General features: G+C 36.3%; 1 protein-coding gene across 6 annotated transcripts in view; it reads right to left on the reverse strand.

Moving 5' to 3' along the window:
- Positions 1 to 20,650, reverse strand: part of ADGRG7 (adhesion G protein-coupled receptor G7) — a 100,683-nt gene that overhangs the window by 35,787 nt on the left and 44,246 nt on the right. For all 6 annotated transcript variants that reach the window (XM_066241143.1, XM_066241141.1, XM_066241144.1 and 3 more), the window contains 5 exons: positions 7,814 to 7,965; positions 7,318 to 7,470; positions 4,524 to 4,636; positions 1,505 to 1,839; positions 908 to 1,004 (listed from right to left, as the gene is read on the reverse strand). In XM_066241143.1, coding sequence (XP_066097240.1) covers positions 908 to 1,004; positions 1,505 to 1,839; positions 4,524 to 4,636; positions 7,318 to 7,470; positions 7,814 to 7,965 — 850 coding nt within the window. The remainder of the gene's footprint in view (positions 1 to 907; positions 1,005 to 1,504; positions 1,840 to 4,523; positions 4,637 to 7,317; positions 7,471 to 7,813; positions 7,966 to 20,650) is intronic.

Below are 20,650 nucleotides of genomic sequence, written 5' to 3' on the forward strand. Positions count from 1 at the left end.
ACCCCTAATTAAACGGAGAAAATAATCCCAGAAGTATATGTCACCTAAAATCAAACCAGGCAAGTAGCCTCTTATATTCTGTGTATATAGCTAGGAACGGTTACCCTGGGAAATAAGTGAGCCTCCTAACACCACCGCCTTCCTTTGGGTGTACTTGTACATTTCCAAAAGTTTTATTTTGATTTGACTTGGCTTGGGTCTTAAGGTAAAATCTGGGGATAAGAATGGTTGGATCATAGAATGAGAAGAGGGGATCAGTTAAAGAACAGTGTCATAGCAGAAATACTCATGAAAAGTTCAGCTCAGCTTTCTTCTTTTCCTCTCCACATAAAAAGCAAACATCATACATTTTAGGTACTTTCATTATTAATAGTTAGTTATTCATGCTGGAGTCAGAGGGAAAATTTGTTAAGTGTAATAAATCATGATGAAATATTCATTAAATCACATAAACATAGAATTGGCTCATAAACATGGATAGTGCTCTTCAAGTTATAAAATGTTTTCACATTTGTTTGCTGATAGTAACCCCTGAGCAGGTATTATTATTATTGTTATTTCTATTTTCTAGATGAGAAAACTAAGATAAGTTGTTACTAAGGATCACACCTATTTTATCCTATAATTTTTCACACTTAATAAAACATTCAATGTAACATAAGAAAGTTCAAATTTATAAATTTAGAAGGTAAATACTTGCTTTGCCAAATGATTTATCATGAGAAATTTTCACATCACCATATTTAAAATATAATGTGCTCTTTGATAATTTGAAACACCAACTCAGAATATGACAATTATAAAGTGAAATGCATATATACAATGACACTTGGACTTAACATCACTGGATAATTGAGTTGCACCCTTATATCAAAGAAATAAACATTTAAAAAATATATAAACTCACATTTCTTCTTCCCGGTAGTATAATTCCCATTTTGTATCGTTCCTATTTTTTAAAAAAATAATTCCCACTGTCATAGCCACCACAATAGCTGGGATTCCTAGGTGATAACGAGAGGCCTAGAATTAATAATTTACTCAAGACTGGGATTAATTATAAATGACCATGAATGAACTGACCCTTTTCAGGATGCATTGTTCTTTCCACTATAGACAATGTACTAAATGACCCTACAGATGTAGGTCAACAGTTTTCAAAATATTTTTCATAAGGAGTCCCTCTAATTGTCTTTTTAAAAACATTTCAAGTATCTAGAAAGATTTTTGTGGTCTAAATCTCAAATCAAATGAATAGAGATGCTGAAGGAAATTAACATCGTCATGTTCTCTTATGACATATCTAGTAGAGCTGCCTTGATCCATCTGCCTCCACAGGAGTATGAGCTCTGAGGCAGAAGGCACTTTCACTGATCTCTAAATTTTCCACCTCCCCTTACCTCAAGGCCTCGTACTATCAGGCCTTCAACAAGCATTTGTTTAAATTAAATCATTTCAACAAAATTAAATTCCTGAGTAAGTAGAGAAGCAAATATATATTTACCCCATCCAATTAAAGAGGCGTAAAGAATGAAACGTCGAGGAAGAGGCTTCATGGTCCTAATCAGAAGAAAGTAGAGCTGCGTGGCACTGAGTCCAGTCCAGGTAAATGTCACCAACAGAAAATAGTGCAGCAAGGCAGCCATCACTGTGCACGCGGGATTCCGAGGGACATTATTGTTCAGGTTGGATATTTCATTATTACTAGAAACAGGAGTATCGGTGTCCTTTGAATTCTTATTGGAGTTTTCAATTCCAAACACAAAGAGAAGGTTGAAAATCAGCATTGACATGCATAGACTGACTAAAACCCAGGTTACTGAGGTTTTTCTGAATTTCCTGAAAATAAAAGTAAATAGAATTAGAATAACAAATGAAATAACCAAAAAAAAATACATTCAAGTAACATTGTAAGGGAACAAAGGAATATTATTACCCAATGTAAATCCAACTCATAGCCCAGCAGTTCTAGCTGGTAAATCCACCTTCCCAACTACATCAGAAAATCATACTCTCCTCTTACTGACAAATGTCACCCATTAAATTTAACTTAAATTAATATATACATTTTGAAAAAAATAAGGCCAGATATAATTTTAACTAACTGTAAGTTTAAGAAATATTGAACTTATTACTTTTAAACTAACAAAATGGTATAAGGTTTAGTTTATATTACTATTAAAGAGTGAGGCTTCTGTAAACATTTTAAAAATTAATTCAAAATGGGTCAAAGACCTAAAAATAAGAAAAATAAATAAATTACATAGAAGAAAACATAGGTACTAAACTTACGGCTCTTAGCTATAGAGAACATTTTATGAATTTGACCCCAAAGGCAAGGGAAGTAAAGGCAACAATAAATGAATGGGACTACAACAAACTAAAAAGCTTCTGCACAGCAAAAGAAACTAACAACAAAACAAAAAGGCAACCAACCAAATGACAGGTGATATTTACGAACGAAAGTTTCAATAAGGGTTTAGTATCCAAAATATATAAAGAACTCACAAAGCTCAGCTACAAAGAAGCAGACAGTCCAATTAAAAATGGGGAGAGGACCTGAACAGACATACAAATGGCTCTGCAGTGACCGGCAACTCGGGTCAGGCTTGTTCTCGTTACATTGGAAAGTACACTTTTAACAAAGGAATATAGTGACTAAGTATATATAGAGAGAATGATAGGTTAGAAAATTATCGTTTTTAACCACCAATAATAATATATTCCAGTAAGAATCATCAGTGGAGACCAAAACCATGGAGTGAAGTTGGGGAACAACATACGGTCTCAAAGTATCACCCCATGGATTATTTATTATTTACAAAGAAATAAAGTGACCCTTTACAATGCAGAAATCTTGCAGATACCACTTTAAACAAGTAATCAAACGTAACCAATAATGTGACAAACAGACATCGTGTACTACTTGCTTTGTCACAGGGAAGGACTTAATAATTTAGTATTCTCATAAAAAACATTTAACCTGTATCTAATCATGAGAAAAATTTCAGACAAATACTAAATTGTCTGAAATAGTCATTCTACTCCTACAAAATAACTGACTCGAGTACTTCAAAAGTTCTAATGTCATGGAAGACCAACAAAAGAAGCACAGGAATTACTCTTCTAGGCTAAAGGAGACTAAACAACATGACCACTAAATAAACTGAGAGGGGAAACAGCTATGACAGACATTACTGGGACAACTGAAAGAAATTTGGATATGGACATGATAACAAAATAATAATGTTAACTTCCTGAATGAGAATAACGATATTATTCCACGTAGGAGAATACCCTTGTTCTTAAGAGATACGTGCTTAAAGAATTTAGGGATGATAGTCATGATGCCTACAACTTACTTTCAGAATTTCAGGAATAAAAGAGAAAAAGAGATAGAACAAAATAGTAATAATGGTGAATGTAAGTGAAAAGTATATGGGTGTTCTCTTTCAACTTTTTCAACTTTTCTGGGGTTTTTTTTGTTGTTGAGTTTTGGGGGAGATTTATCAGTATCGCTTCCTACCCCGCCATTACTCTGACGTCATCCCACCTGGTTTGTTTTTTTTAAATAAACCTTCAACGAAAATTTTAAACAGCAAAAGCTTTAAAATAAAAAATTATAAATCTACCTATCTAAGCCAACAGTTGTGAAAGAATGTAGTAGAGAGAAATCATTCTGAAGGGAAGATGAATTCACTTTGTTATATCTTGAGTGTGAGAGGAGAACCAGGTGAGAATGCACAATAGACCCATTTATTCCACAGATGTTCCTCTACTGCGAGCCAGGTACTGTGGCCAGCCCTGATACAGTGAAGAAAACAAAATAAAACAAATAACAGCAACAACAAAAATCAGAGGAGGTCACTGTTCTCATCAGTTTTCATGCTGATGAGAAAAACAGATAGTACACAAGCAAAGTAAAAATGATCAAGCTTACATTTCCAGATTGTTAAAAAACATAGCATATAACAAAAAATAACAAATGTTATATAAAATTTAACCTTGAGTGAGGGGGCCAAGGTGGAGAAAAATATGTATTTATAGGTCATTTTTAATTAGATTTTTTAAACTATGGAATTCAAAAGCTTTAAAAAGTTTCACCATTTGAAAACTTAATATATTTTAAAATTACTTTTATTTTCAAAAACTTTGCTGCTTAGCAATATTTCTTTCTTTTACAAATGCAAATCGGTAACTATGGTTTTATTCAATACAGAGGAACTATGGTTGGTATTCATGAGCTACCAGACCATGTTAATTTTACATGACAAACACGTAATTACATGGTATGTAATTTTCTTTCGAGGCATTTACCAGTCTGTAATCATATTCTTATTTATATGTATTCCTTAGCTTCTCCAGGCCTGAGTGTCTTTTTCTGTAAAAATAAATGTGTTGAACTAAATCTGAGTTCCCTTTTAGTTTCAAGAAACTATGTTCTGATGAGAATATGCTCAGAGGAAATTAAAAAAAAAAAAATAGCAATTTCTCTCATGAGAAGAGCCAGTTTCCCTTCTTACCTGGTGACAATCTGAAATATAATTGTGAGAATCAGACCAGTAATGGACAGCGCGCATCCAACCATGGATAATGTGTTTAGTGGTTCAGGATATTTATAGTCCTTTTTGAAGCTCTGGAAGATAAGTCAAGACTAATATTTTTAAATACCATCCCTGAAATGTCTATAAAAGTCAAGATCATGAAAAGTTACATTAGTCAAAATAACCAGAGAGTTGCCATATACTTCTTCTTCTTACAACTGTTGTTATATTTTGAAAGGAAATAACCCTTATTGCTAAGTAGCTTATGTGAAATAGGGCTTGACAGATCTTTAATTAATTCAGTTAGAAAAAACATATATATTATTCTTCAGTGTCTAAAATCAAACTTTTTTGGATTAGATCTAAATTGCATTCATTTATCCATTACATTCTTTTCACGTGTAACTATAATCTAAGGGGAAATCAGCATAGCTAAGCTGATACCTGAAAAATAAAGTTGCAGAAATACTTTTAAGGATATAGAAACATGTTCACATGACTCTGTCATTTTTTTTGAAAGTCTAATTTTTGTATAATATTCCAGTTTTTTAGAGTATATTCATAAAAAGGTATATTTCATATAAGTATGTATTCTTAGAAATCTAGAGAAGTAATAATAGTGGCCACTGGGTAGTAGGATATATATATATATATATATATATATATATATATATATATATATATATATATATGTATGTATAATTATTCTTCCTTGTCTGTACTTTCTAATTTTTTTTTCATTGTGAAAATTGTTGAAAGCCTGTCTGACTGGTGGTGGTGCACTGGATTGAGCATCGGCCCAGGATGCTAAGGGCCCTGGTTCAGAACCCCGAGGTCTCCAGCTAGAGCGTGGGCTCGTCAGCTTGAGCCGGGCTTGCCAGCTAGAGCGCAGGATCATCGACATGATCCCAAGGTCTCTGGCTTGAGCAAGGGGTCACTGGTTCGGTTTGAGATCCACCCCCACTGCCGCTCAGTCAAGACATATATGAGAAGCAATGAATAAACAACTAAAGTGAAGCAACCAGAAGTTGATTTTTCTCATCTCCCTCCTTCCCCCTCCTGTCTGTCTCTGTCTCTTCCTCAAAAAACAAAATTTTAAAGATCATATATGCTTATTTATAAAACATGAAACTAAGATAGAAACATGATTTAAAAAGCATGTTCTCTTTACTGTCAGCTACCCCACATTATACTCTACCTCTTGAAAACCTGCCTCTTCTCCAAAGGTGACCTTTTTTTTTAATGTGTTTACAAATACCTGTCTCTTGTACAAATATATAGGAGTTTGTTAACATAATAGAATTATTCGTGCATTGCTATTTAAGAGCTCATAAAATTTTTCCATATCAGTATATTTATGTTCAGTAGATAAATATTTATATTTTATGTAATAAGTATGTATTGCTTTTGAATAAATAAAAATAAAATAAACTTCATTTTAGGTAATAATAAAACAAAAATTTTATGATGACAAAGACTCATAGAATACATAGATTTTCAGATCATAGAAATAGTCTTTTCAGTCAGAGCCTATCTGCTCTTACTTTACATACAATTCTAATCATCTTTTTAAAAAATTTTGCGACCCAAAACAAATTGTAAATGTGAGTAGGTAATCATTGAGGCAGGTTCAGATATTAATAGAAGAAATAGCTGAAAGGCTGACCTCAAAAAAGAAGAACAATGATTATGACAATGTACTCTATCATTTACTATGTATCACGGTCTGAGCTTTACACAGCTATTCAATGACATTAATGACCTTATGCTATCAAAAAAGTTAAAATTTTATTAGTATATTCTGATTGAAAAAGTAGATCTCGATGTAGAAGTTAGAAAATAAACAATCAAAATAAACAAAGATTTTATAATTAAAATAAGAAAACTAATAGTTATCTAAGTAAAAGATTTTAAAAGCAGTGTTTTCTAATTTGATATTCTGTGCTGTTTCAGTATGTTCTGATCTCCACTGGCTTCCCAAATATGGTGACATCATAGCTCATAGGGAATGAAAATATTCGTTTCTCCTTGAGAGATTCACAGCATCAACAGCCCCTTACAAAGGGTAAACACCCATTTCATCGCATATGAAAACATCCCATCAAGTATATGAACTAATGTTTTCGGTTTCACCAAAATAATGTCTCTGGAAATGGAACAAACAAAAGCCTCCCTTATTAAAAGGGTCAGCTCCAGAATTTTCAGAGGTGCAATACAGCCATACACCAGAGTTAAGTGTTCTCGGTTACTTGTGCAAGGTAGCACTGGAGTTAAAAGATTTAAGAAATACACACAGGAATTATGGGGCAAATTGAATGATTTCAAAAGATTTCTCTCATCTCTTCTAGCTAAACTTAGTAACTTAGGTGATTGCCGTCCATGGAACATGCTCTGGGTAACTGATTTAAACTGCCTGCCCATAGCTAAGTATATGGGACCTGTCCCCACCACAGTTCTACAACTTCAAGCTTCAGAACATACAAGTTAGTTGAATGGAACTGTCAGCAGCGCCTTTGCACATGGGTTCCCTTCTCACTAATAAATACACAGTGCTAAACAATCTACCCTGAGTCCCAGCTGAAAACAAAAAACAAAAAAACTTCTGCTTGCCCTTACCAACACTTTCTTTTTAGTCTTATCATACCATTCCCCCCTTTAACATTTAATCTGATTTGAGTAAACTAAACCCCAAAATTATGTACAATTAGCACATACCAGAATTATGTGTAAGGAAAATTCTTGTCTGAAAAGAGATTACTATGTACATCCTTACCATTAATACGGCAAAATTAGTAGTATGGTTGCAGCTGCAGCGCAGAAAGTTACCAGTGCCCTCCTCTGCAAAACAGCCATTTGTGGCCCAATCATTCACTGAAAAACTCCAATAGACACAGGCGAAGGAATGGAACTTAAAGCCTTCTATCGACTGTGAATTGATAAGACAAGTGAAATTAGTTTTCTAATGCTTAATTTGGTAGAAAAAAATGAAAAAGTATAAGATAGTCACGTGGGAAATTAATTCGATATGTACTCATCCTAACATCTTCATTATACATTAGGGAAAGAAAAAGTACATATATAAAATTCAAAATAGCCTATTTTGCATTTAGCTAGTCTGACAAAAAATATGGGTGGGTGGGAAGTTTAAATTAAAACTTTTAAAGAATCTTTCAAAGAATTTTTCTGTAGATTAATTTTTCCAAAACCATTCCTGCTTTTGAAATCAAGAATTGGGTGGGTTTTTAACTTCTGTTCATGGGAAAACTGACCTGATTACGAAAGGCCATTCTAACACTCTGATCATTCTTATCTTGGTCAGTTGCACCTGAGATAACTCTTTGAGTAAAATCTGGGTGAGGTGTAAAAATTTTTGATTGGAAAAGCTTGCTGTTTTGATAAATTATAAAGCCACATGAATTACCTGTGAGAAAAAAGAAACACGAAGATCAATAAACAAACCATAGGGTAGATAATCAACAAGGTCCCATTTCATTGTTGAACTGCATAGCTGTTCAATAACTGAGTAAAGTACAATAAAAGCTGTTTGTTGGCTCAATCTTTATTAATTGCAGTATGTATTTAACATACATAATCTGTGGTTGGCCATCCCACCCACATTAAGTTTTTTTCCTGAGGTTCAGATTCCTCAGCTTCTAAATGGGAACAAAAATCCCTGCCTCATCCAACTTCAGGAGGTATTGCAAAGATCTCACAAAGTAAACGTCTTGCTCTTCATACAGCAAGACAGAGTGACCATGACTGCAGGTAGATCAAGCCTATCTGCTTCCCCCACTGGTAAGGCATGGGACAAGAAAGAGCAAAGGACGAATGTCAGGACAGCTGTGCCGTAAGTGTTCTTGGAAGTCTGTCTCCTGTTCAAAGGGACTGAACAGGGAACAGTCTGTCTACTCAGTCACAGAGTCAAGAGTTCAAGTTGTTCATATCAAGGACCCTTTCAGTGGAGCCAGATTCTTTCCATCATCTCTTGAACTTTTTGGTCTCCATATTTCATGACAATTATAGGCTTTCCCAGGGCTGGAAGACTACTGTGACACATATCTTCAGGACACTAGAAAAGACAAATGGTCAGCTGTTCCTCAGAGATCCTAGAAGAACATGGTCACAGCCGAGGGTTTTGCCACGAGGTCAAACAGAACTACCTAAAGACTGCCTCCTGACCGTTCATACAGCTGTTGGCCCTATTTAAAATAACAAAGCACCAACAATAAGTATACATTTTAACTGAATTAATTCCCTAAACCATGCTATCTTTTACAAGTGACACACAGAAAACTAAGTGTTGCAATGAGACCGCCTATTCAGTCATATGACCGGAGAAATGAGCAGGCAAGGTCACGATAGCTCACCAAATGTCCTCCACAGCCATCCTCCTTGTTCGAGCCTCATCGTGGAGACAAAGGCATTGGTTTCTAGGACTTTTAGATGGCACACTGAAAATGTTCCTTCTGCACACTATAAGGGAAAAAGCTAACTCTAACATTGCAGTAAGGCATGTTTTTGTATTTAGTTTCATAAAAGAAGAACATGCTTGATATAAAATTTAAATACATGGAAGTATAGTGATTAAAAAATTGAAGTCCCTGCTCACCTCTCTCCTCATTCCTACAGTATTTTGGTCATTTACTAGAAAATCATCACTTCATCTAAATATTCAGATTCATTAGAAGAATTGTATTTACCACTATCTTATAATTTTATTTATTTATTTACTTATTTATTTTGTTTACAGAGACAGAGAGAGAGTCAGAGAGAGGGATGGACAGGGACAGACAGACAGGAATGGAGAGAGATGAGAAGCATCAATCATCAGTTTTTTGTTGTGGCACTTTAGTTGTTCATTGATTGCTTTCTCATATGTGCCTTGACCGTGGGGGCTACAGCAGACCAAGTAACCCCTTGTTCAAGCCAATGACCTTGGGTCCAAGCTGGTGAGCCTTGCTCAAACCAGATGAACCCGCGCTCAAGCTGGCGACCTCAGGGTCTCGAACCTAGGTCCTCTGCATCCCAGTCAAACACTCTATTCACTGCGCCACTGCCTGGTCAGGCTTTCTTATAATTTTAAACAATCTCCATATTTTTAGATATATCTCTTTCATGTTTAACATTTTATTTTATTTTTAATTTTTTTTATTTTTTATTTATTTATTTTATTATTATTATTCATTTTAGAGGGGAGAGAGAGAGAGAAGGGGGAAGGAGCTGGAAGCATCAACTCCCATATGTGCCTTGACCAGGTAAGCCCAGGGTTTCAAACTGGCCATCTCAGCATTCCAGATCAATGCTTTATCCACGGGGCCACCACAGGTCAGGCACGTTTCTTTATTTATATTCTCTTTCTTTTCTTGACTAAATTTGTCAAAAGCTTATGTATTTCATTTGTCTTTTCATGGAATCAACTTTTTTATTTTTGATCAAGTCTAGCATTTGTTCATTTTTATTTTTATTAAGTTTCACCCTTACGTTTATTAATTCCTTAATTCTAGCTTTTTTACATTTTTTTGCCTCTTTAGCTGAATGCTTAGTGTATTTTTATTTATTTGTATTTTTATTTATTTATTTATTTATTTATTTATTCATAGGTGAGAAGAGGGTAGATAGTAAGGCAGACTCCCGCACGCTACAAACGAGTATCCACCAGGCAACCCCTGTCAGGGGCCAATGCTGGAGTACCACCAAGTTATTTTTAGCATCTGAGGCTGATACACTCTAATGGAGCTATCCTCAGCACCCAGGGCCATGCTCAAACCAATCAAGCCATTGGCTGTAGAAGGGGAAGAGGGAAAGAAGAGGGAGAGGAAGGTGAAGGGAGCAGATGGTTGCTTCTCCTGTGTGCCCTGACCGGGAGTTGAACCTGGGACATCTGTACACTGGGCTGATGTTCTGTCCATTAAGCTACCAGCCAGGGCCTTCGTTTATTTTTTAAAAATTTATTTTATTGGGAGATGACGTCAGAGTAATGGCGGAGTAGGAAGCGATACCGATAAATCTCCCCCAAAACTCAACAAGATCTTCAACCAGAAACAGAAAAACCTATACTTGGAGCTTCCAGATTCTTCGCAATACACCCAAAGGTATGATTGAGTGAAAAATTGGCTAAATATATAACCAAACCCCGAAGGAAATAGGGAGTAAGAAATGCTCCGCCTTCCTCACTAACCTAAACGGGGCGGCTTTCTCTGGTAACTGTGAATATAGAAACTGAGGCGGGCAAAGGGGGTGAATAGATCCAGGCCGCCGCAGCAAAAACGGCCGAACCAGGCTGTGGCTCAGAGATCCAAGCCGAGGAAAATCTGATCCTGTGGCAAGCCGGGCAATACAAGCTAACACTCGCGCCAAACCCAAACAAAGAAAGACAAGCGGAGCGGCCATTTTACCCGGTCTCCTGGTCGGTGCGCAGTTAGTGGAAGAGAGATTTCTTCCTAAGCCGCGGAAGTGGGTGCCCGTGTTGCCCCACGGAGAGGCAGGGTCAGAGGCCTTTCTGTGGGCTGAGGGCAGAGTCTCTGGGCAGCCCCAGTGCCCTGGGAAAGCCACGCACGGGAGGGAGTGAGAACTAATCCCAACGGTGGAGATTTTCCGTGCTGGAGGCTGTTTCACTCAGAGGGAACCACGGCCGGCCTCATATCCTGGTTTGCGCGTGCAGATAAGGAGTGAGCGATTCCTCCGAGTGCCTCGGCAGTGCGCGCCCGTGTTATCGCACAGAGGGGCAGAGTCAGGGGCCTTTGTGTGGGCCAAAGCGGAATCTCGGGCCGCCCCAGCGCCTTGCAAAAGCCGCGCACGGGGACGGAGCGAGACTCAATTCCAATGCTGCAACTTTTCCCTGCGGTTGGGGGTTTCACTCAGAGCGTGAGACTGCTGGCCGGATATCCTGGTTGCAGACAGTGAGTGAGAGTTTCCTCCAAGCGCCCCGGAAGTGGGCGCCCGCTTGTGTTACCGGATAGAGTGGCAGAGCCAGAGGTCTTCGAGTGGGCGGAAAGCCCGCCTGATTATGCTAGCAGCTCTGACTGACTGAGCCTTACCCAGAGCCCTGTGCTGAGTGGAAATAGAGTGGGGAGTTGCCAGCAATTTGAACGTCTTACTATCCAGGCAGAGGCAGCAGCAACCCCATACCTGGACTATCAGGCTACTAATTGAGGAAGGAAAGACTAGGAGAAAGGCTCCAGGAACATAGACTCTCTCACTGTCGGAGCCTATAAATGCTAATGAGCCTCGACTCCCAACGAGAATAAAGCACAATACATGACATTGCCATAGAGACTTATCAACTGCAAACCTCTACCTGAGCGTGCCAAAGGGGCAGAACCCGGGGTACAGAGTCACCGACCAGGAAGAGGGAGAGAAAAGAAAAAGCAAGAAGATAACCTCTCAAAATCAAGAATAATCTGCAGACTTTATAACCTATCCCATTTTATTATATTTGTTCGTTTGTTTCTCTTATCTTCATTCTTGAGACTTTTTTTTCCTCCTCCAATTTGGCCGATTAACTCTCTAACGGTCTTACTCTCTCCTCTCCTTGAACTACACTACCCATAAGTGTTACATCTCCCATTATCATTTCTCTTCTCTTCCTTTCTCTCTATGAGGGTTGCACTCCAAAACCCTTAACTCTCTCTCTCTCTCTCCTTTCTTTTTTCTTCTTTTAGTGGTTCCCTCTTTTTTTCTCTCTCTCTCTTTCTTTTCTCCCTCTATATTAGTTTCTTCCTTTCTCCTTTACATCTCTTCTCATTCAAACCTCAATAACAAACAAATTATCTTATCTGGGACTCAAACCTATGTTTGTGGCATTTTGGGGGGTTTTTACTTCACCTTTTTAACTCACTAGCAGTGCTCCCATCCCTGGCTCTCCATATTATCTAGTTCTTGTTCCACTAAATACAATAGTAAGTTTGTAATTTGTCCCCCCATTTTTCCATTTTCCTCTTATTCCTCTCATCATAACTCTTAGAAAACCAACACCTAAAAGCAAATCATTTTATTCTTGACCCAAATTTTTTCCTTATTTGCTTTTTGTGGGTCCATACGCTCTTTTTTTTTTCTTTTTTCTTTTTTTTTTTTTTTTTTTTCTTTCTCTCTTTTTTGCCCCTTTATTACTTTTCCCCAATTCAGGCCCTCCATCACAGGCATTGTTTGTTATAACTCACAGTCCACCACAAGATTTTCTCAAGAAAGAGGGGAGAGGAGAGGAGAGGAAAAAAAGAGGGGGGGAATAATTTCCTTTTTTAAAAAATTTTTATTTTATTTTATTTTTCTTTATTTCATTATTAATTTTTTTAAAAAAAAACAACTCTTTTCGATTTGTTATTTTTTAATTTTTTTTAACTTTTTATTCTTTATTAAATCTCATTAATACTATCAACAAAACCACCCTCAGATGCCATTAAGGAAGAGAAAATCGAATATCATGGATACAAAAGAAAGAGAGGTAACACAGCTAGATGAGGAAAAATCTATGGAGAAAAAATTTAATATATTGGAAACCTTGGAGCTAAATGACAGAGAATTCAAGATAGAAATCCTAAAAATCCTCCGAGATATACAAGAAAACACAGAAAGGCAATATAGGGAGCTCAGAAAACAACTCCATGAACACAAAGAATATATTACCAAGGAAATTGAAACTATAAAAACAAATCAAACAGAGATGAAAAACTCAATTCACGAGCTGAAAATCGAAGTAACAAGCTTAGCTAATAGAACAGGTCAGATAGAAGAGAGGATTAGTGAAATAGAAGACAAGCAACTTGAGGCACAACAGAGAGAAGAAGAAAGAGACTCAAAAATTAAAAAAAATGAGATAGCCCTACAAGAATTGTCTGACTCCATCAAAAAGAATAACATAAGAATAATAGGTATATCAGAGGGAGAAGAGAGAGAAAATGAAATGGAGAACATACTTAAACAAATAATTGATGAGAACTTCCCAAGCCTGTGGAAAGAACTAAAGCCTCAAGTTCAAGAAGCAAACAGAACTCCAAGTTTTCTTAACCCCAACAAACCTACTCCAAGGCATATCATAATGAAATTGACACAAACCAACAGCAAAGAAAAAATTCTCAAGGCAGCCAGGGAAAAGAAGAATACAACATATAAAGGAAGGCCCATTAGATTATCATCAGATTTCTCAGCAGAAACTCTACAAGCTAGAAGAGAGTGGACCCCAATATTTAAAGTCCTGAAAGAGAGGAACTTTCAGCCACGAATACTATACCCATCAAAGCTATCCTTCAAATACGAAGGAGAAATAAAAACATTCACAGATACAGAAAAGATGAGGGAATTTATCATCAGAAAACCCCCACTCCAGGAATTACTAAAGGGGGTTCTCCAATCAGATACAAAGAACAAAAAAAAACAGAGCCACAAGTAAAAGCTCCAAGAAGAACACAATAAAACCAAATTTAAACTGTGACAACAACAAAAAGAAAGAGGCGGAGAAGACGGAGATTAACAGTAGCAAAGGACGATGGAGTGCAAAAGTACTCACAAAATAGTTCGCTACAATGAACAGGGTAGGGACCCTTTTCATTACTCAAAGGTAACCACCATTGAAAAAACCACCACAGAAGCACATGAGATAAAAAAGATAGCAACAGAGGAAAGATGTATGGAATACAACCAAATAAAAACAAAAGATAGAAAAACGAAAGAGAAGGATCAAACAAGACACAAAACTAACAGAAAGCAAGATATAAAATGGCAATAGGGAACTCACAAGTATCAATAATTACACTAAATGTAAATGGATTAAACTCACCAATAAAAAGGCACAGAGTAGCAGAATGGATTAAAAAAGAAAATCCAACTGTATGCTGCCTACAGGAAACTCATCTAAGTAACAAGGATAAAAACAAATTCAAAGTGAAAGGCTGGAAAACAATACTCCAAGCAAATAACATCCAAAAAAAAGCAGGTGTAGCAATACTCATATCAGATAATGCTGACTACAAGACAGGAAAAGTACTTAGAGACAAAAATGGCCATTTCATAATGGCTAAGGGGACACTGAATCAAGAAGACATAACAATTCTTAATATATATGCACCAAACCAAGGAGCACCAAAATATATAAGACAGCTACTTATTGACCTTAAAACAAAAACTGACAAAAATACAATCATACTTGGAGACCTCAATACACCGCTGACGGCTCTAGATCGGTCATCCAAACAGAGAATCAACAAAGACATAGTGGCCTTAAACAAAACACTAGAGCACCTGGATATGATAGACATCTACAGGACATTTCATCCCAAAGTGACTGAGTATACATTTTTCTCCAGTGTACATGGATCATTCTCAAGAATTGACCATATGTTGGGCCACAAAAACAATATCAGCAAATTCAGAAAAATTGAAGTTCTACCAAGCATATTTTCTGATCATAAAGCCTTGAAACTAGAATTCAACTGCAAAAAAGAGGAAAAAAATCCCACAAAAATGTGGAAACTAAACAACATACTCTTAAAAAATGAATGGGTCAAAGAAGAAATAAGTGCAGAGATCAAAAGATATATACAGACTAATGAAAATGACAATATGACATATCAGAATCTCTGGGATGCAGCAAAAGCAGTGATAAGAGGGAAGTTCATATCGCTTCAGGCATATATGAACAAACAAGAGAGAGCCCAAGTGAACCACTTAACTTCCCACCTTAAGGAACTAGAAAAAGAAGAACAAAGACAACCCAAAACCAGCCGAAGAAAGGAGATAATAAAAATCAGAGCAGAAATAAATGAATTAGAGAACAGAAAAACTATAGAAAAAATTAATAGAACAAGGAGCTGGTTCTTTGAAAAGATCAACAAAATTGACAAGCCCTTGGCAAGACTTACCAAGGAAAAAAGAGAAAGAACTCATATAAACAAAATCCAAAATGAAAGAGGAGAAATCACCACGGACACCGTAGATATACAAAGAATTATTGTAGAATACTATGAAAAACTTTATGCCACTAAATTCAACAACCTAGAAGAAATGGATAAATTCCTAGAACAATACAACCTTCCTAGACTGAGTCAAGAAGAAGCAGAAAGCCTAAACAGACCTATCAGTAGAGAAGAAATAGAAAAAACCATTAAAAACCTCCCCAAAAATAAAAGTCCAGGCCCTGACGGCTATACCAGCGAATTTTATCAAACATTCAAAGAAGACTTGGTTCCTATTCTACTCAAAGTCTTCCAAAAAATTGAAGAAGAAGCAATACTTCCAAACACATTTTATGAGGCCAACATAACCCTCATACCAAAACCAGGCAAGGATGGCACAAAAAAAGAAAACTACAGACCAATATCTCTAATGAATACAGATGCTAAAATACTAAACAAAATACTAGCAAATCGAATACAACAACATATTAAAAAAATAATACATCATGATCAAGTGGGATTCATCCCAGAATCTCAAGGATGGTTCAACATACGTAAAACGGTTAATGTAATACACCATATCAACAAAACAAAGAACAAAAACCACATGATCTTATCAATAGACGCAGAAAAGGCTTTTGATAAAATACAACACAATTTTATGTTTAAGACTCTCAACAAAATGGGTATAGAAGGAAAATATCTCAACATGATAAAGGCCATATATGATAAACCATCAGCTAACATCATATTAAATGGCACTAAACTGAAGGCTTTCCCCCTTAAATCAGGAACAAGACAGGGTTGTCCACTCTCTCCACTCTTATTTAATGTGGTACTAGAGGTTCTAGCCAGAGCAATCAGACAAGACAAAGAAATAAAAGGCATCCATATCGGAAAAGAAGAAGTAAAGGTATCACTTTTTGCAGATGATATGATCCTATACATCGAAAACCCCAAAGAATCCACAAAAAGACTACTAGAAACAATAAGCCAATACAGTAAGGTCGCAGGATACAAAATTAACATACAGAAGTCAATAGCCTTTCTATATGCCAACAATGAAACAACTGAGAAGGAACTCAAAAGAATAATCCCCTTCACGATTGCAACAAAAAAAATAAAATACTTAGGAATAAACATAACAAAGAATGTAAAGGACTTATATAATGAAAACTATAAACCATTGTTAAGGGAAATCGAAAAAGATATAATGAGATGGAAGAATATACCTTGTTCTTGGCTAGGAAGAATAAATATAATCAAGATGGCTATATTACCCAAAGCAATATACAAATTTAATGCAATTCCCATCAAAATTCCAATGACATTTTTTAAAGAAATAGAGCAAAAAATCATCAGATTTATATGGAACTATAAAAAACCCCGAATAGCCAAAGCAATCCTAAAGAAAAAGAATGAAGCTGGGGGCATAACAATACCTGACTTCAAACTCTATTATAGGGCCACGACAATCAAAACAGCATGGTATTGGCAGAAAAATAGACACTCAGACCAATGGAACAGAATAGAAAGTCCAGAAATAAAACCACTTATATATAGTCAAATAATTTTTGATAAAGGGGCCAACAACACACAATGGAGAAAAGAAAGCCTCTTCAATAAATGGTGCTGGGAAAACTGGAAAGCCACATGCAAAAGAATGAAACTGGACTACAGTCTCTCCCCCTGTACAAAAATTAACTCAAAATGGATCAAAGATCTAAACATAAGACCTGAAACAATTAAGTACATAGAAGAAGACATAGGTACTCAACTCATGGACCTGGGTTTTAAAGAGCATTTTATGAATTTGACTCCAATGGCAAGAGAAGTGAAGGCAAAAATTAAAGAATGGGACTACATCAGACTAAGAAGTTTTTGCTCAGCAAGGGAAACTGATAACAAAATAAACAGAAAGCCAACTAAATGGGAAATGATATTTTCAAACAACAGCTCAGATAAGGGCCTAATATCCAAAATATACAAAGAACTCATAAAACTCAACAACAAACAATCCAATAAAAAAATGGGAAGAGGATATGAATAGACACTTCTCCCAGGAAGAAATACAAATGGCCAACAGATATATGAAAAGATGCTCATCTTCTTTAGCTATTAGAGAAATGCAAATCAAAACGGCAATGAGATACCACCTCACACCTGTTCGATTAGCTGTTATTAGCAAGTCAGGTAATAGCAAATATTGGAGAGGCTGTGGAGAAAAAGGAACCCTCATACACTGTTGGTGGGAATGTAAAGTAGTACAACCATTATGGAAGAAAGTATGGTGGTTCCTCAAAAAACTGAAAATAGAACTACCTTATGACCCAGCAATCCCTCTACTGGGTATATATCCCCAAAACTCAGAAACATTGATACGTAAAGACACATGCAGCCCCATGTTTATAGCAGCATTGTTCACAGTGGCCAGGACATGGAAACAACCAAAAAGCCCATCAATAGATGACTGGATAAAGAAGATGTGGCACATATACACTATGGAATACTACTCAGCCATAAGAAATGATGACATCGGAACATTTACAGCAAAATGGTGGGATCTTGATAACATGATACGAAGCGAAATAAGTAAATCAGAAAAAAACAGGAACTGTATTATTCCATACGTAGGTGGGACATAATAGTGAAACTAAGAGACATTGATAAGAGTGTGGTGGTTACGGGGGGGAGGGGGGAATGGGAGAGGGATAGGGGGTGGGAGGGGCACAAAGAAAACAAGATAGAAGGTGACAGAGGACAATCTGACTTTGGGTGGTGGGTATGCAACATAATTGAACGACAAGATAACCTGGACTTGTTATCTTTGAATATATGTATCCTGATTTATTGATGTCACCCCATTAAAAAAATAAAATTATAAAATAAAAAAAAAATAAAAAAAAGAAAAAAAAAAAAAGAAAAAAATTTATTTTATTTTCCAATAAATCTGTTAAGTACAATATATACAATTTCCTTTAAATATGTCTTTGTCCACACACCACAGGCTTTGATCTATGATAGTCTCATTGTTATTAATTTTCAAGTAATATGTAATTTGCACTTTAATTCTTTTCTAACAGTGGTGCTTTAAAATTTCTAACTGGATAAAATTTTTACTTATTTTGTATCTATATTTTTTACATTTCTGTTTTTATTGCATGGTCAATAATTATGTCTTGTGACATTTATTGTATAAAATATATACACTTTTCTATATGACCCAATAAATTGGCAGTTTTTAAAGCACTCCACTGATATTTGAAAAGAATTTTTATTATGTGTCTTCTCTCTATAAACAAAATTACATACACATAAGTATATTTAAAGGTTAAGCTGCCCTGGCCGGTTGGCTCAGTGGTAGAGCGTCAGCCTGGTGTGCAGAAGTCCCAGGTTCGATTCCTGGCCAGGGCACACAAGAGAAGTGCCCATCTGCTTCTCCACCCCTCCCCTTCTCCTTCCTCTCTGTCTCTCCCTTCCCCTCCCGCAGCCGAGGCTCCATTGGAGCAAAGTTGGCCTGGGTGCTGGGGCCCCTGCTTCAGGCTCTGTGGCCTCTGCTTCAGGTGCTAGAATGGCTCTGGTTGCAACAGAGCAACACCCCAAATGGGCAGAGCATCACCCCCTGGTGGGCATGCTGGGTGGATCCCGGTCAGGCGCATGCGGGAGTCTTACTCCCTCCCCGTTTCCAACTTCAGAAAAATACACACACACAAAAAAGTTAAGTTTATTAGTTATTTTTTGTCTACTTGGTCTTTCATTTCTGGGACAGTTGCCCTAAAATCTCTCCCTATAAAAGTGGTATGGTGAATCTATCCTTGTATTTCCAATAATTTTTGCTCATACATATAAATGATTTCTTTTTAAGGGACTAAGGAATTAATATATAGAGCCTGAACAGGTAGGTGGTGGTACAGTGGACAGAGCATCAGCCTGGGATGCTGAGGACTCAGGTTCTAAACCACAAGGTCACCAGCTTGAGCGTGGGGTCACTGCTTGAGCATGGGATCATAGACATAAAACCATGATCACTGGCTTGAGCCCAAGGTTGCTGGCTTGAGCAAGGGTTCACTGACTCGGCTGGAGTCCTCTGGTCAAGGCACAGGTGAGAAAGCAATCAATGAAAAACTAAGGAGCTGCTACAAAGAATTGATGCTTCTCATCTCTCTCCCTTCCTATTTGTCTGTACCTGTCTGTCCCTCTCTCTCTCTATCTCTTGCAAAAAAAAGAAAAAGAAAAGAAAAAAAACTATAGATAATTTTGAAGGCATGTTAAAAATCTATATAAATATCTATATCAAATCTATATAAAAATGTGTCCCTTTCAGTCCAATCATTCTAATAGTACTGAAAACTTAAATGTAAACACTAAAACCTGAGAAAATAGGAGACTATCATTGTGACTTCAGCAAAAGGAAGAAATTTTTTTTAAGTACCAATTATAGAGGAAAAAATTGATACATTGGAACACATTTTAATTTAAAATTTGAGTATGAAGAAAGACATTAAAAACGAGTAAAAGATAGCTACCTACTGGAGGAAAGATATTTGCAACTTCTGTAGCCAATGAAGAATTGTTAACCAATTAGAATTATATAAAAAATGAGAATAATAAATTTAATATTTCTAAAATAAGTTCACGCTAGCATTGGATTCTTTTTATTTAGGGAGAAAATAAATAAATGTAAATGTGTATGTATGGTTTGCTTATTATTATTGTCAGATAAATCAATAATTTTTTTCTTAGACTTTATAAAGTACAAACATTTCAAATTAGACATAAGAATTTCTGCAGGGCCTTGTGCAAGATAATGGGGAGCCGGTGGTAGGCTCCACATTAGAGGAAATAAATGAAAACTGATACTAGTAAATGATGACTTTGTCAATTACATAAACTGTCCCCAGCACAGGTCTATAGGATGAATCTGAGTCTGTGGGTGCCATGGCCCTAGCAAACATGGACAGAGCTTGTAACTCAATATTTTTAAATGCATTTTTTAAATGAACCACATTGGCCAGATTTTTTGTTAGAGAACAGAATTCTGTCCATAGCTAGGGCATTTCAATTCTGCTACCCTCCAAAAGATATTTGAAAAGAAGAGAAGAACGCAGCTCTATGACCTACAATATTAGAGATTGCTGTAATATATGGCAGAGTTCAAATATACTCAAGGGCAAACTACTCACTGTGAAACATTATTTCACACTCAATGAATTTTAAGTT

This window comes from Saccopteryx bilineata, chromosome 8, assembly GCF_036850765.1.
Source record: "Saccopteryx bilineata isolate mSacBil1 chromosome 8, mSacBil1_pri_phased_curated, whole genome shotgun sequence".
NCBI lineage: Eukaryota > Metazoa > Chordata > Mammalia > Chiroptera > Emballonuridae > Saccopteryx > Saccopteryx bilineata.